General features: G+C 39.6%; 1 protein-coding gene across 1 annotated transcript; it reads right to left on the bottom strand.

Annotated features, from left to right (window-relative positions):
- Window positions 1-3581: 3581 nt before the first annotated feature.
- On the bottom strand, window positions 3582-16840 carry tm6sf2b (transmembrane 6 superfamily member 2b). Its single transcript, XM_056379062.1, has 10 exons — window positions 16688-16840; window positions 14643-14746; window positions 12146-12243; window positions 11795-11898; window positions 11060-11142; window positions 10517-10641; window positions 9574-9675; window positions 6933-7025; window positions 4926-5045; window positions 3582-3922 (listed from the first exon to the last, which is right to left on the bottom strand). Exons 1-10 carry the CDS (start codon window positions 16765-16767, stop codon window positions 3686-3688), a joined length of 1146 nt encoding a protein of 381 aa, XP_056235037.1. The 5' UTR covers window positions 16768-16840; the 3' UTR covers window positions 3582-3685.
- Window positions 16841-17013: the final 173 nt, after the last annotated feature.

Genomic DNA, 17013 nt, shown 5'->3' with positions numbered 1-17013 from the left:
GAATAGTCCCCACAGTATTGACAATAGTTTCAACAGTCTTTCTTCTAATTAAATGCAAGAAAAACCTCTTTGACTAAGCCTGGTACTGTCACGGTTCTCAAAAAAGAGACCCAGGAGCACGACTCAGGAGGCAGATGTAAAAGTAAAGAGTCTTTACTTAGAAAAGAACAAGGATAAGAAAAAAATCCAAGCAGGCAAACAAAGTACAAAGGTATCTCAAAAAAGGTCAAAATCAGGATCAGGATCGGCAGCAGTGGAAAGAGAAGGAGCATGGCACAAAGACTATCTGGCAGAGAGCAAGTGAAAATGGACCAGTATGTGAGCTAATGAGGAACGGGGAACCGGTGAGTGGGTGAGTGGGGAGGAGGAGGAGGAGGAGCGGGTCAGGTGATACTGCTGTCGGAAAAGGCAGACAGGTGGGGGTGTCTGAGGTGACAGCAGAATTAGAACACGTATACACAAGCAAGTGGACTGAATGAATGAGAGGATGAACGAGCAGACTGAAACTCAAAACCATGACAGATGGTTATCTAAGTGTGTTTGTTAAGGCAAACAAACACAGAAGTCATTTATTTGATGTCTTTTTAAAACACAATGAAGAGAGTGGCAGCAGGCTATTTACCGGGCCACCCACATAGAGCAAGCACACAGCAGGGGAAAAGAAACAAAGAGGATCAAGGGATGTAAGTGGAGAAGGGATAAAAATGCTCGCAATTTGGGCACAAGGGATCAGACAGAAATGCAGAATGGCAGAGGCAAGTCGTGGTTTTCCTACTTAAACCGAGAAAGAAAACATGTCTTTTTTAAACTGAGACAGGCCGGTCGCAGCGGCAGTGTGTGTTGACCTGAGTGAGTGAGTGACAAGAGCTGCTGTTGAAGTATACGTTACCCTCTGCAGCACATGTTGGCACATCCTTGCCACTCAGCTCTGAGTAATGATCTGTGTTGGCTCCAGTGGTGTTGAGTAAGAAATAGCAAGAATATTGTCCATACTGAGACCCCCACAATGTCTATTTTACCATGTCTATATTACATGGTTGTGGGCTGACATGTGGACATCTCCAAATACTCCACTTATGTAAGAAAGTTTAAACTGCTGTTGAAGTCAATATGTTATTACTGGTTTATTAACTAATTTGGAGAGCGATGCAGTCAACTTAGTCAGTCAGCCAGGAGTCAATAAAAACTGCAGTATTTAATTAGCTTGGAAATACATTGTTAAAGTGCTATTTATATTGTTGGCATATATTAGAGTTTGATTTTTTTTAATCAATACACAAGCTGGCATGTTTACTGTTGAATTCACTAGAAACACGAAACACAGAGAAACAGAGGCCTTGTTGTGACATTCACTTGGTTGTTTGAAGCAGTTCAGTCATGCAGGCAACATAAAAATTCATGTCCAGTTTCTCACATTTAGCCGTCCACTGTCTGTGTTCAAAAGCTTCAGCAAAGAAAACTGCCATGCGCTTTCTTATAGGATTGAATGCACAGAAGATGCTTTGCACCATTTTATCCCATCCCACCCTCAAGACTTTTCAGGTTATGAAAGGTCCTCTGTTTCTGTAATACAATAAACACTGTTGGATGTTATTCATGTCTATATACCTTATAACCAGCTACTGCAGTCTATAAAAATGCAAACTCAACCATATGCATCCGTTTTTATGTGACATCTTCAGGAACAGTACAGGTCTGAGTATAGGTCTAAATATAAATCATAAATCAAAATGGTTCCAATGTCACGTTGGATGTATATATACATCAGGCATGTCCAAAGTCCGGCCCGGCAGCCAATTGCGGCCCGTGTTCAAGTTTTCACCGGCCCGCAGCCTCTGTCATAAAATCATTAATATGCGGCCCGCCAGCTCTGTTGACCACAGTATAAAATACACGCATACAAAATAAGCTATTTTACATTTCACCAGAAGATGGCAGTAGACCTGTGGCCGCACTCTCGCCGCCGTGACCCTTGTGTGATCCTTTCAGCCCATTTCTGACATGGCGACTGTAGCTAAAAAAAGAAAAATTGACAGCGAGGGCCGCCGCCTCCAGGACAAGTGGAAATTGGAGTATTTATTCGCTGAATTACGAAGCAGTCGGCACCAACAGATCCCTCTTGTCAACTTCTACCGCCAGCTGGATGAAGGCAGGTTCCAAGAGCTTCGAACATTTGCTAAGAAAATGCTGAGCTTGTTTGGCTCGACATACTTTTGCGAGAAGACATTCTCGGTTATGAACATTAACAAGTGCCCCGTTAGGACGAGACTAAGTGACTCTCACCTGTGTGACGTCTTGCGCATCAAAACCACTGTTTTTGAGCCAGACCTGGACTAGGCCTACATACTGCAGTCGAGATCTCAGTATCACCCTTCACATTAGTGCAGGTAGGATATGTGTTTAGTCCTCTGAGGTGAATAAATTCTAAAATCTCAGTGAATTGATTTTTTTTTGTGATGATCAAAACCAAAGTTTTGAATATGCACGGACCACTGTTTGAAATTAGAAGTTTACAGTGAGCATTTAATAGTGAATAATATGTAATGTTTCAAATGAACCTAGATATGTTTCACCTTCCCAAAAGTTTTTTTTCCAGACAGACTTTTTCTGCATTTTATGTGGTCTTCAAATATGAAAGGCAGATTGATTTTGGCAAAAACTTGAAAATGAAAAAAAAATGAAGTATGCCATTTGCAATAAAAATTTCATAAAATAGTTCATTTGTATTTAATGTTAATGGTTAAAAGAATGTCAGGCTGAATGGTCGGCCCCCGCACATTTTCACCTTTCCAAATCTGGCCCTCTTTGCAAAAAGTTTGGACACCCCTGATATACAGTATGTATATACAATAAGGAATAGTATAATATATATGGAATAGTGAACAGGTTCTATGAACTATGAAACAAGACTTTACAGCAATACTAGCAGCTCTGTGATAGTATTCTTAGGCACAGCAGTGCTTTGATCTGAATGTTCATTAGGTAAAATATTTACCATGTTCAACAAATCAGTTCAGGGTAGTAACATGCTAACAATCGCTAATTAGCACTGAATACAAAAGTGTAGCTGAGGCTGACAGTAATGTTATTAGCTTTGCAGGTATTTGGCAATAAACCAAAGTCTTGGACCTGATGTTATCACTAGAGGAAAAGTCAGATGATCCCAAAAGTCATTCATTATCTGGGAACAATGAATGTCTGTACCACATTTTGTGCCAATTCATGGACTAGATCAGAATAAGTAAAAAATAATGGTGGCACTAGAGGAAAAACCATGGGATCATGAGTCATTAGCACTGGGGTTGCAAGAGGAAATGAATCATGAATGTTTCCAAACATTTCGTGGTAATCCATCAACTAATTGGTCAGATATTTCAGTCAGGACCAAAGTGTTGGACCAACAGACCGACCAACAGGCCAACATCACAATCCATAGAGCCATGCTGCTAGCATGGCTAAAAACATTGCTATATAAATCTACTTTACTGACCAATCGGCTGTTGATGCATGACATGAGGAGTCAAAGCACTGAAAGCAAACATTTAAATAACCACTAAAGACAAAGATGATGAGCAAAATAATCATGTATTTTGGTATTTTGAAATTTGGCATTTGAAATAAAACAGCTCTTTGTGAATCATCAGATAAGTAATTAACTCCAAAGGTCAGAGAAGATTAAAAATTATTATTTTTCTTTGTACTTGGTATCCTTCTCCTCACTGTTTGGCAAACCTGTTTGCCCAGGGAAGGGGGCGATCTTCAGGAAGAAATAGGGGTTACTATGAACCCGCAGGGCCACCAAGATGGGAGTGGCAGCATAGAGCAAGTTAGTTACCAGCACACACCAGAAAACATCATTTGGGATACGAAATGGAGCTGTGGTACGAGGGTGGAGGGACCCTCCGATATGGGCCCACTGGCACTGGAAGGAGACACAGAGCAAGAGGTGAGACTGCATTGTCATAAGTGAATACTGCATATTGTAACAGAACTGATACGTGTACTGTCATCTGTTTTGTTCTATGTTCACATCAATGGCAGGTCAGTTAATGCCTTAAAGGGGCAATTTGTAACTTCTTCTCTGCTACCAAATGTGGTTTTTTGCAAGGAGTGGAAGGTGGTGATTGTCGCTTGACAAGAGCTTCGGCCATCGTTGCAAGACAAGGGGTCATAAAATGCTCTCTGAGCAGCGCCACGACTTCAGGGCAGATAAGGTTAACGTTGGTATCGCTTTCCATCGCTGGAGACAGTGGAATAAACAAAGGAACGAGGTTTGACGATGAACTCGTAATATTTCTTCTAGACTGGTAAGTAAATGTAGCAATTGCTATGTAGCAATAGCAAAACTTACAAATACGGTAGCTCCTTTAATGTCTACACATACCCTCCAGAGGACCAACTTGGGAGGAAAGAATTACTTTTTTTTCAAACAGCCATTAATCTACTGTGAGTAATGTACAGAAAGGGGTCTCTAATGGAGGTGATAAACCACTTCACAGAAGATGTACAGACTTAAAAAGCTGGCAATTTAGAAAACAGGGCAGCCAGTGTCTGCAGCCTTTTATAAACAGCAAAAAAAGACTTTAATCAAAGACTTGCCTCCTCATGGTTTCAATTTTCCTGTCAGATCAATATGGAGAAAGAGCACCAGCAGCTTGTTTATTACAGAAAATATACTTCAAAGGATAAATGTGGTCCAGGTAATTATTAAAAGGATGAGAGCTCACGTCAAGGAGTTTAATTACAGTGACACATGTCAGACCTCTTTCTACTGAAGATGCTGATCTGAGGTCAGTCATTATCGCAAGGAGTTAAAGCAATGCACCTAAATGTCAGTGCAGCACACTTCAGTATACAACACCTGTATCCTAATTATGTATCTAGAACCAGTTTCACTTATCGACTGTTTGTCTTCAGGGTGTTACCTGAATCATGGCTCCAGCAAAGAACACCGTCCAGTCTGACATCCATGTGCACCCGGGCTTGAGGAGACCGTAAACAAAGGCACCCAAAAGGGGCAGTCCGTAGAAGAACAAGTGCAGCATCTGTAAGAACAAATGTAACCCAATTATTCACTCACTGAACTAAACCCAACATTTCATCAGTTTTTTCTACCACATTTTGACTGGTATCTGTATTCTACAACATAAATTCTGTGGTTTAATGGTAACACACTGTAGGTGAGTTGATATTGATGATATAGAGATGATGCATTATAGTTAATATTCCAGTGAATAGGGATGGGTTTCTGGATACAGTGAAAACTGATGAATACAGTGACGCAAGGCTTTCCACTCCATCACTATCACTCTATGTTGTTGGGCCATGACCAGCACTCCAGCAGACAATTAATACAGCACATCCTCATTCTCCTTTGGCCTACACTGCACTTCACCTACTTACACTGAATACAGAAGAGGGCTGCTTAAAGCACAAAATACGATCACATGCATCCTATTTAACATGCTGCATAAAAATAGCACTACCATAGTGGAAAAAATATTTGGAATTTGCAGCAAAATCACAATAAAAGTTGCAGTAAAAATGTAGGTAAGTATCAAAAGCAAATGTGATCAGCTTTGTTTGCACTAGAGCATTAAAATTTTATCAATATTTTTACAGTATTTTGATGCTGTATATGTTCCCGGTGTTCCTGGGTCCAACTACGTCCAACTAACAGTGCATCATTTTGTCACTTTAATCTCATGTTGAATTTTATTCTGCAGTGTGACTAGTGTCTGCACCTGTTAGGTAAATGTAGTACAAAAAAAGTACAACACAACACCTCTGAACTGTAAAGAAGTAAAATGAGCTCTCAAAATGGAAATACTCATTCACTATCTCAAAATTGTTCCAAAGTGCAGTGCTTGAGTATTTTTCTACTTCCCAGCTTTGCACTCTCTCAAACACAAATTTGCGCCCTCAGCACAAATTACTACTTCCACACAAGGGTCATTACAGAGACTGTCTTGACCTTCAACTTAAAATATCTGGCGCATGAAAGCCAGTTTCCCACTTTATAAAACCCTCAAATTATACCACTGAACGGTTTCTTTTCATTCTGGCTCTGAGGTCTAGATGAATTCTAATGAGTTCAGCTCAGGCCCTGAAAGCCAATCATATATGCCCTTCGGTCTTTTGTTAAAATGTCGTTTTAGCGCTGCCACATCTGCCACATATCGTCCATCATCATCACTGAATAAAGAGGTCAGTAAATGCAGAAACAGTGTAGCCTTGTGAAACAAACCAAACTCATTTTTTCACACACACACATGCACTCAAGCATCCATGAGCCAATGTTAAACCCACACACACACACACCCATACACACACACAAACACAGATTTAAAGAGGCAACCAAGACATACTTTCACATGCTGCACACACACCCTCCTCCCACCCAGTGAGATGTTGATGGGGGGCTTTGGGCGAGGGATTAGCTTATCAAGTTCTCAGCATGCGGTTCGTCTGTCTGATCAATGACTTGCAATTGTGCCTAGACTGCCGCCCCGACAAGGTCTTTGGATAACCTATTGACAAAGCTGTGTACACCAAACAGAACACAACAAAACCCACAGCTGTGCAGGGTCAGAAGGAGAAAATAGAAAGGAAAGCAGACTCACCACCAGTCACAGTAATAATCTGTTATCCATCTTAAGCAAATGAAAGAGAAAGACAAAGATGCACTGGCCTCTCAACCTGCACTCATTGTTGTTGTAATGATGAAAAATGGCTCTGTAATCAGCTGCGAGTTCCAAGAGTGGAGGAGATAAGGGCAAGCCTCCCAAAGACTGAGAGTGATATCCATGAAAGCAGTGGTCCATTATGTGGCTGGTTATTTAAAACAGACTGGAGAGGAATTTTCAGGTGTTGCTGGTGGAGACAGAGAGGCTGAGTGTGGAGACAGAGAGAGAAAAAAACAAAACACCCACCATGACTCTGGGGTAGCCCACAGGATCCTTCAGGTAGGGTTCATAGTGCCTCAGGTAGACAGAGCAGGCCTCAAGTGGAGAGTCCAGAGCCACCTACAGGGGGTGGACAAAATAACAGAAACACCTCACAGTATAATGCAGTTCAATCGACGTAGATCATATATCATAGACCTGGACATTTCCTGGACAGTCTGAATAACAAACGAATCTCCAGATAGACATGTAAGTTTTCAGTGGTGTAATTGGTCATTAGAATGAGACAATGATTGTGGTTTAAGGATTTTTTTGAATATTTTTGGAAATAGCTTTGCTTGCTTGCAGCGAGTCAGATGATCAGATCTATATCACTCTTATATTTGCCCAGTAAATATGAAGCTACAGCCAGCCAGCTGGTTTTGTGCTAAGCTAAGCGGCTGCTGGAGGTAGCTTCACTTACCATACTGACATAACAGAGGTATCAATGTTCTCATCCTCCTCTTGTGTTGTTTCTCAAAATGTCAAACTATTCTCTTCAGTGACCTGTTAGCAAGGGCAGCATCTTAAGTATTACATTTGCACATCACGTCAATGATGTCATGTCACCATGTGGCTCAGAGTTGGCCCCCTTTCTAGTTTGTGTAGCTTCTGATGAGAAGGTCTTCTCTCACACTCTCAGAGGTGGTGGTAAATGCAGAGAGAGCGGGGGAATCTATCAAATAGGGCACTTCTATCTCTGCACAGAACTAATGCAATTAGTAAAATTAGTCACACCAGGAAAAACTACTAAATAAACCACGATTCATTCCTAATACTGTGAAATCCTTAAAAATAATAAACTAATCTGCACACCACCGCGTGTGTTTGTTGTTTATATTGGTATGTATAAATGTAGGGCTAGGCCTACACATATTGCTTGTCTGTGTGGGTAATTTATTTCTTACTAACCTGATTTCAATCAAGAGAACGTGAATAAAGGTCAAGAAAAATTATTCTGTGCGAAAATGTGAGTGGAATCCTGCACAGTTTCATACATGTACATTTTTTGGTGCGTACGCATCTTTCCAGCTTCGTACGTAATGTTCCGCAGGTCGACCAAGTTGAGGTCGTCCCACGATTCAGTGTGAATTCTACGCAAGGCTTTAGTACACGAGGCCCCAGGTGTCTTCCTCTGTCAGCTGATCCACACCTGCTGCAGGTGGGTCAAGTTCAGAGTCTGAGTGTCGATCATCGCTGAAGCTGGTATGGTGAGGAAGGACGCTGACCTTCAACCTGGAGGTGTGGGCTCGAATCTCAGATCGGACGACCTGAGGTACATTACACAAGTGTGGTTGTATGCGTGTTTGTGCGTGTGTGTGAAAAAACAAAACAACAAAAACTAAAATAACAAAACAAAACTACTCAAACAACAACTTAAAACGCTGCGTTCACGAAACTCGTCCGTCCGCTGCGATCGTTCCTTGCGCATTTCCGAATTTCCACGCTTTCCAACAAAGATGAACAGAACAGGTATGTCCAGGTGAGCCCCGGCATCTAGCTAGCTGAAGGGGCATTTTGGCTGCTTTTGCTTTTAGTTGACAACTGACATATCAGTTTCTGATGGAGGGCGGAAAAATTTCTTTTAATTATTATTATGCTATCATTATTATTAGGCTATCCTCACCTGTCTTCACTCAATGGCGGGTGTAGATACGGGTGACATGGCCAGAAAAAAAAAAACTTTCGCGATCGGTTTTCTATCGCTCGTTTGCGCATCACGTCAATGACGTCATGTCACCGTGTTGGAGCAGGCGCCATTTCTAGTTTGTCCTCTCTCACTCCACCAGTGTGTATGTCTTGTTTATATTGGTATCTATACTGTATATCTATATTCATAGATATATATAGAGAGAGGTGTTACATTATTTTGGTATTCATTATTGTATATCAATTTACTAATTGATGATGAAAGCAAAAAGGTCAGTAGTCAAATGACAGTTGTGCAGTTTATTTATTTGATTGTCTATGTTATTTGTGTGTCTATAAGAAAGATAGAGACTCTATTTTTGTTACTTTATTTTGGTATTTATGATCTTATATAATTTCAGTAATATTTTAGCAGATTAACAGGAATATTATCAGAATATTTCAGAACTTTTAACAGATATTTTCAGAAATATCTGCAGGTTAAATGGTTTGTTTTCAGAAATAATATCACAGGAATGTTATTAAAGAAATTTACAGAAAGAATTTTCAGACACACTGCAGTGATTTTACACCTATCGGATTTATTATAAATGAGTTATATTTTATTAAACAAATTATCATAACTTATATATATATATATATATATATATTGCACACCATACAAGCTAGAACTGCCACTGCCTGTTAGAATATGAAATAATAGCATAGTAAGTATGTTAAAGTACACTGTTTATAGATAGTTGCCTTAGGCTTTAAAGTCAGATGGTTTTTAGAAAATAAACACATAACATTCCCATGTGGGTCAATTAGTTGAATGTATTGCTTGTAAAAGCAAAACTAATACATCCTGTATGAACCCTCAACACTCCCTGGACAAACCACTCTGTACGAAGAACATTGCAGGCTACATGACTTTTAAAACTAACATTACAGCCCTTCCCTGAACTCTGTCCATTACATGAACGTGATGTACACTCACCAAGCCTCTGAGGATAGTGAAGGCCATGGCAGCTAACAGCAGCAGCACCAGGATCAGGTCCAAGGGACGCCACACGAGTTTCATGCTCTGAGCATGTTGAGCCTAAGGGGGAATGTCAACACAACGTACAGTATAGTGCTGGTTAGTCAAGGTCATGGTTTCATAGCATACTCACACTTTAATGAGAGCTGTGTTTCTGTAGAATGGAATGAATGGATGCATGAATGTGTCTTCTCTCTCCATGTTTTCATAGTAATTAAACCTGCATTAATTGATTTTAGCCACATAGGAGAACCAAAAATAAGCTATAAACACAACACTGACATATTCACCATTTAAGTTGATAGGGTGAGCTTAGACGGAGCAACATTAGCATTTATTTGAAGTCATATTTGTGTTCCCCTGACAAAAGTAAGTCCAATATTAAATCTTGTTTTAGCTATGCTTTGCTTTCCACCAATTCCTGAGAGAGGTATCTGGCTCTTTAGCTGCTAAATGCTCCACCATGCTCACCAACTAGTTGCTAGCTTTGTCCACCTGCATTTTGGTAGGCCAGACAACCAAAAGAAGGAGCTGAAAGATGCTAAAAAGGATCTTTTGCATAAAAGTATAAAAAAAATCACTCATTCAAGATCATCTTGTACTTAAGAACCATCTACTGTATATTATACGGTTAAGAATGACTCAAGACAATCACTGGATGATGTCATAGGAAAAAGAAGCACCAAAAGTATCATACAAAAATTTGGCAAGATATTGTAGCTCCACTTGTTGACAAACTCAGATGATCTTCTTTGAGATTCAAGTGAGCACACCTCAAATTCCTACTATCACACTGACCATCACCACTGTATGCAGTACTGCACAGATTAAATACCTTCCACAAACATTTGCTTTTTAAGCCTCTCCACTTTCATATCAAGGTCTAACCATCCGGACTTACATTGTATCCACCAATTAGTGGTCTGTCCTTGGGTCTTGTAAATAGTGTGACAGCTCCACATACAGGCATCAAAAGGAAGAGAAAGTTGAGCCAGAAAGCTGGACGGATCTCTGACCCATATTTACCTGCCAGAAAGAAAAAGAAAGAGATGTTTATTAGATGGTACTTAACCATACAAAGATGCACTGTAAACATTTCAATGTAATTCAGTGATTAAATAATTAAACTTCCAATTAAAACTGTTATAGTGCATGACATACAGTACAGTACGTCTATGATAACACAACAGAGAGAACACGTTGCCTGCAGACAAGTTTGATCTTGTGACACTTTTGTATGCAGTTTGAAGAGCCAACAACAGATGCTTTAAGTCTGTTCTCTGCTTTGTTCTGTGGGTTGTGATGGCAGGCGAGGCACGGGGCTGTGTGCGTTTTGTTGGCAGGCTGAACTGTGACACTGATGCTACACAGCAGTTCAGATGTTGACTTGATTAAAGCTTGTCATCACGGGACCGGTAGACGGGGAATAGAAGATGAGGCTCACCTGCCACAATCCCGGCAATGAACACACTCATGTTAGCAGACAAAGAGCCAGCCCAGATCAAGCCGAGGGTACGGTAGGCTTTCCTGCGACAGAAACCATAAATCAAGGGTGATTATGTTATTGTAGAGACTGTAGGTAATAGGATGACCCCAGAAGTTGTTGGTGAGTTCAAGTAACCTAAGTGGTATCCCAGAACTTCTTATACATCTGTCATATGCATTTTGTGTAATAGAAAGCTGAACAAAGTTTCTCCCAGTGGTAAAAGGCTGATATTGTTCAAAAGAATATTTCATTACTGTGATAGCCCCTGACCCAAGGCAGTGCTTGCTCTGAACTCCTGAACTCACTGACTGCACTTTATGACTAACTTACTCAAGAGAACCCTCTCTGTTTTAAAAAATACAGTTTTATTCAGGCCATTGTGATTCACAGGGTGCAAGTTGCTTAATATTATTTACTATTTATTTTTTTTAAAAAAAGCTAAAAATACAAAAGCTAAAATATTGGAAAATAATGGCTCTGAAGCTTATCATGCACTGTCGAAACTTTTAATCTACTGAAATGTATTCTTACTACATTCAGGCTTATATACACATATATACAGCTTCCACAGCCTTCTACAAAGTTGTTTGCTCAGGTAGATAGGGTATTGCCCGTTCTCTGTCATTTGAGGCAGGCAGTTTGTAGCGTGGAGTAAGATAAATGAGCTTGACAGCGGACTCGACCTGCACCCACCTGTCTGTTATCCTGCTGATCATCACCAGGTACATGATAAAGTGTGCTATTCCATCCCAGTAGCACATCATGATGGCATATGCTGTTCCCAGATAGGGCTCTCCCTGAAACACATTTCATGAATACATATTATACAGTATAGAGTGCTAATGATATGACATTTGGTTAACATGGCTGCCTGTGTTTTGATTTACTGTTTGTTCAGGGTGTTTAGCTAGATGATATGGCCTGAAACCTTCTCTGCTGTTGCTTAAATAATCTTTCAAAGAGGTTTTCAAGTCAAGTAGATTTTCTCTTATTGTCATTTAGTGCCATTATAGTGTCATTTAGCTGTGACATTAAGAAACCTACTGTTTTCTGGTAGAATTCCATAAAGCCAGAAATAATGCCGTCATATTCCAGGGCACTCGTCAGGTCAATGACACAAGTGAAAGAAAATTCAGCAAAAACTGCAAAGGAAAGAAAACATTCAGGGAAATAAAAAAAAAAGAACATACCTGACACTGGAGACACAAAAATATTTAGTATAGAAAGTCAGTGTTGTACAACATCAGCTTCAGATTTCACAGAAACCTTGACGTGTTAAGCAGCTTTATCAGCTTTGAACGTTATTCAGAGCCCACTGTGATTTTGAAAATTTTATGTAATTACTCAATCTGCTTTGTCTACCTTGTTTGAAAAATATATACACATATAAGTAAAAAAAATGCCAAGGCTGTAATACCAGAGAACCTTGTGTCTCATGAACGTCCCTCCAACTCACAATCTTTCAATCTCTTTTTACAGTTTTTTTTTTTTTTTCAAAACATTTTCCTTCAACTGCCCTATTATTAATTTATGTGACAGCATCTCCAACAACTCCTCCAACCTGAATGACCATATAAGTTGTTTGTCTTGACAAGATGGGGAGAAAATTAAGTCTCAAGCAGTGGGGTGGGATAGAGGCATGTTCATATTGAGTCCATGGGGAACAGACTTCTTCTATCCTCGGGTGATGAGTCCAGCAGAGCTGAAAGGCCACGTCCACAAGACAGAATTTTAAGTGTGGAGCTACACAAACCTGTGTGGCATGTGGATCTTACTGATACTCTTAACTAGAACTATAAACTTCTACTAAATATGCATTTTCCTTTCACTTACTACTCAAAGTCTGGCAAGAAAATAACAGATACCTACCATACCATTTGTGAATTTGATCTAATTTGAAAAGGGCAGATTTGAGCATCACAGAGGTCATTGGTCTTTTCAGTAGAAGGCATCTGAACAATTAATGGACACATAACGAACATCAACTCATCATCAAACACGGCATATTGGAGATTTTCAGGAGACCATTTGGTAGAGATGTCAGGTGGCTTGGACCATAACAAGAGCTCGCCGGTCTGCAGTACAGCTCAGGAAACAGCACAATAAAAAATATGGAGTGTATCAACCAGCTTTGGCACACACAAGGTGCTTCTGATCAGTAAACCTCTAAAGTATCTTTTAGAGGATAACATGCCCATTAGGCTGTTAATGACAGTTAATGTTAATGTAACCCAGATTGATTAGCCCTAGTATTGACTGCACGGGGTACAGTGCATATTCATGGTGCACTTCAAGGTAAAAAACATGGGGCAACGGACCCCCACATGGTTACAATTGTATATTTCACTTAGGGAAGTGTCACTGTTAAACACGATTTGGATGAACAGAAACAGCACATTAGATAAACGAGCATCTACACATAAATGTAAGGAAGTTGGACAAAGCACATGTCTGCTTCGGTGATTCATGTCTGATTCACTTCAAAGGAAACAGTTGCGAAAGCCATTACAAAGATTTACTGCCTGAACATTACAGAATGTCATTATAAAGAGAGACTGTGTGTGTTGTGACATGGGCGTTGCTCTGCAGATACCGCAGCTTAAACCGCTGTATCGCACCCCACCCTTCCGATCTGTCCTTCACACACAATACACAAACCCACACACACACACACACACACACATACACACCCACATTCTGTCTCTCCTGTGTACTGGTGTCTCTGTAATCCTCAGGACAATCAAGGGTATCTCTGACATCTAACAGGTGAGATAGCAGGGGGGATTATGGCTCTCTATCATTGAGAAGAGCTGGCCACAGCTTTGCACTCATTGTTATGGCTCTCCCATACAATGCTAGCATTGCCTTGGGCACCGAGTAGCAATATATCACCTTGTTTCTGTCCCACTAGCATTGCCCCTGGCATCAGCTGCAGGGCTGTGTTTGTGGGGAAACCCTTGGCTAGAAATGGAGAATATAGTTTGTCTGATAGCTACACACAAAAAAATGGTAAAATATGAGACAAATCCCATAGAAACGTTCAATTACGAACTGAACAAACTGAAAATGAACCTTCTCATGGTCTTCACAGTGAGCCAGTAATGGAGTCTGAATAGTATTATACAGGAGAAGTGACTGCAGAGTCTAGTCTTGTATTAGCATTTTCAAATAATTGTGCCTTTTGTCTCAAGGTCAAGCAAGTACTGAAAATAATAGCTAAAAGGTTAAGTAAGCACATGCACTGTGAATGTCCTCAGCCGGCAGAGGGTCAGTCATGCCTCAGAAAAGTCTGGCTAAGCTTCATGAGCCTGATCAGTCTAAGCAGCTTTCGACATATTGGGTGAAATCACTTCGAATACAATTCAGGTTTTCACTCCAAACCAGTGAGTGGTGAGTGAAAGCTCTGGAAATCCTTTTGTGGGAGTTGGATTCAGCTTCAGCACAATGCATAGTACTTATTAACTTCTGTGTAGCCACAAATTCCATCATTTGGAAATACACCGCAAGTTAGTTGGGAAATGCACATAGTTGTGTTAATTACCAAAGAATAAGACGTCTTTAGGTGGGTTGCCACGAGTGATGAGGAAGTAGAACAGAAATACAACCAGCAACACAGCAACGCCGATCTCCAGGATCACGTAAGGCCTGTGAAAGAAGAAAAATGTCACTGTTTTTGAAGAAAAATAACAACACATTGTCCAACACAATGTCACTGCTGCAATTCTAGATGGCAATCTCCCTCTGATTTTCTGCTTCATTCTCTTCACTAATTAGTTTCTCTCGTAGAAGTTGTGCCAGTCTTCTCTTCAGTATTAAATTAGTAAATGATGATGAATGGGAAGTCAGAGAGAATGATGATCACGCAGTAACACAGTTAGCACCGGGAGAAATAATGCAGAAGTGTGAGGGGAAATCTGTGTAAAAGATGCACGGTGTCCAGTGAGAACAAAGGCACTGCTGGTGTGGTAGTTTGTGTGCCTGGAGATTCCTGGTGAGATGGTAGTGTCACATTGAATTTACCCTTCTGATTAACTGTCATCTTAGGCTACTTCTTAAAAAAAAAAAAAGTAGCCGGTTCATATGTAATCCCAGAGCTTTTAGAAGTATATTATTTAGTTTGAAGCAATGACTATCATTGGTTTGAAGCGTCACTTGCTCATGAGATTTGGAAAGACAATGCTGATTCTGTAGTGCAAAATTTTTCAAAATAAGATTGAGTCTTTTTTATTGTATTATATGCATCGATCGGGTTGTTTTGTAATGAATGATAATTTAAAAATCCTAGAATTAGCTTGCTAGTCTGAACAGAATATCAAGTTTTTTCAAAGAAAAAGTTACAGAACGGTATTAATAATATTGTTTACTTCTAAAAACAGATCTGCAATATTTCACCCCTCATACTGCTGTGGTGGTATACGCCTACCAGAGCTTAAAAGCACAGCTTCACAAAGGTTTAATTAATCATAGGCAGAGGTGTGGGAAACAGCAAGCTAAGGCCATGTTAGTTCAGCACTGCCATCCATGTTTACTGGTCAAAGGTACCACTGCCTTGCACTGGAAAAGATTAATGTGCTCAAGGTATCTCCCATTAAACAACATTACATCCTCGGAAAACTCGCACCGTGTGCTTGCAGAAGGAAAACAAATGCTGCGAGAGCAAAGGGAAGCTCCCTCGCTGCCTCTTCAATTCAACACTACAGGAAGATTTATGCACACAATACTGTTTGTTTGGAGAGTGGAAGAGCACAAGGCATATTGTATGTCAAGAGCTATTTATCAAACTCTTCTGTGCAGTCTGTATTGATTGTCAGTGTCCACACATTCAAAAAAGAAAAAAAAAGATCCAGCAGAGATATTCACACAGGAGGAGTAATATCTGAGAAATGAGAAATATCTTATGGTCAAAAAAAAAAAAAAGACAGAATGGAACATGTATTTTACCGCTGGCTCTGTTTGTTCAGCCTATAGTGTTGTGTTATGCAAACATCAACTGTAGACAATACTATAAAAGCACTAACCCAATGAAAAGACAAAACAAAAATATTTGAAACGATCAGTTACAGCTTAGAAAAGTAAATATCTTCAACATCATCTCAGATTATCTCAAAAAATTCTGTTCATCTTGAGTTCTTTTTGTTCCCTATTCATTCCTTTTTACCCTCCAAGAGATGACAGGTTTATCATTTAAAGACTTTTCACAATTGGCAAATACACCCTGAAAATTGAACTCATTGAATTAGCAGTGCTCAACATGGTCAAGGATTTATGAGATAGTGACAGTCAAATACAGACAGAAAAAATGAGTTTTAAGCTTATAGTGTCCTCTGGTGGTGGTAGAGTAGGCCTATACTGTGTCAGCCCAAATCACCTGCACTATTACATTTATAATCTTTTAATTCTATGATAATTGAAACAGTTTCATTTTATTTTAATACATTTTATTACAGATAATAATTATATGCATTGTGGTTGTATAATATTGGTGTATAGCAAAAGTAATCATTTACAGCTTTTCCCCCAAAACAAACATTTAAAAGATTGGACTATATGTGGAAACTGAGCAATAAGAAATCAATAATGACTTACTCTTGAAACTCGGGGATGTTGTTCATGGCATAAAGAATGCCCAGGGCAGAAAATGAAAATAAAAACACTAAAGTCTCCATCTCTTCAAAAGCTGTTCCACCCCCCTCCCTGCAGCAATGCTGAAAATACAACACAGTTATAAGTTTTAAGTCAATAATAACCTGTTCCAGCAATAGGAACACTAAAAATATTGATATCAAAATTATGCAAAGACATCAATATATTCATGAAAACTGATGAAAATAAAATGAATCTTTTAAGAAAAATTGCATGAATATCATGAAATAAAATTCAAATCAAATCTATGGTTTTTAATAAAATGGAAG

Source organism: Seriola aureovittata, chromosome 6, assembly GCF_021018895.1.
Source record: "Seriola aureovittata isolate HTS-2021-v1 ecotype China chromosome 6, ASM2101889v1, whole genome shotgun sequence".
Lineage (NCBI taxonomy): Eukaryota > Metazoa > Chordata > Actinopteri > Carangiformes > Carangidae > Seriola > Seriola aureovittata.
Note: the sequence above shows the minus strand (reverse complement) of the source record. Positions and strands in the feature narration are given on the sequence as shown.

Coding starts and splice junctions, on each gene's coding strand:
- tm6sf2b (XM_056379062.1), bottom strand. CDS start 16,767: ATGGAGACTTTAGTGTTTTTATTTTCATTTTCTGCCCTGGGCATTCTT. Junction 12,244..14,642: donor TAAAGACGTCTTATTCTTTG/GTAATTAACACA, acceptor TTTCCTTTGCAG/TTTTTGCTGAATTTTCTTTC. Junction 11,143..11,794: donor ATCAGCAGGATAACAGACAG/GTGGGTGCAGGT, acceptor TTTCTGTCGCAG/GAAAGCCTACCGTACCCTCG.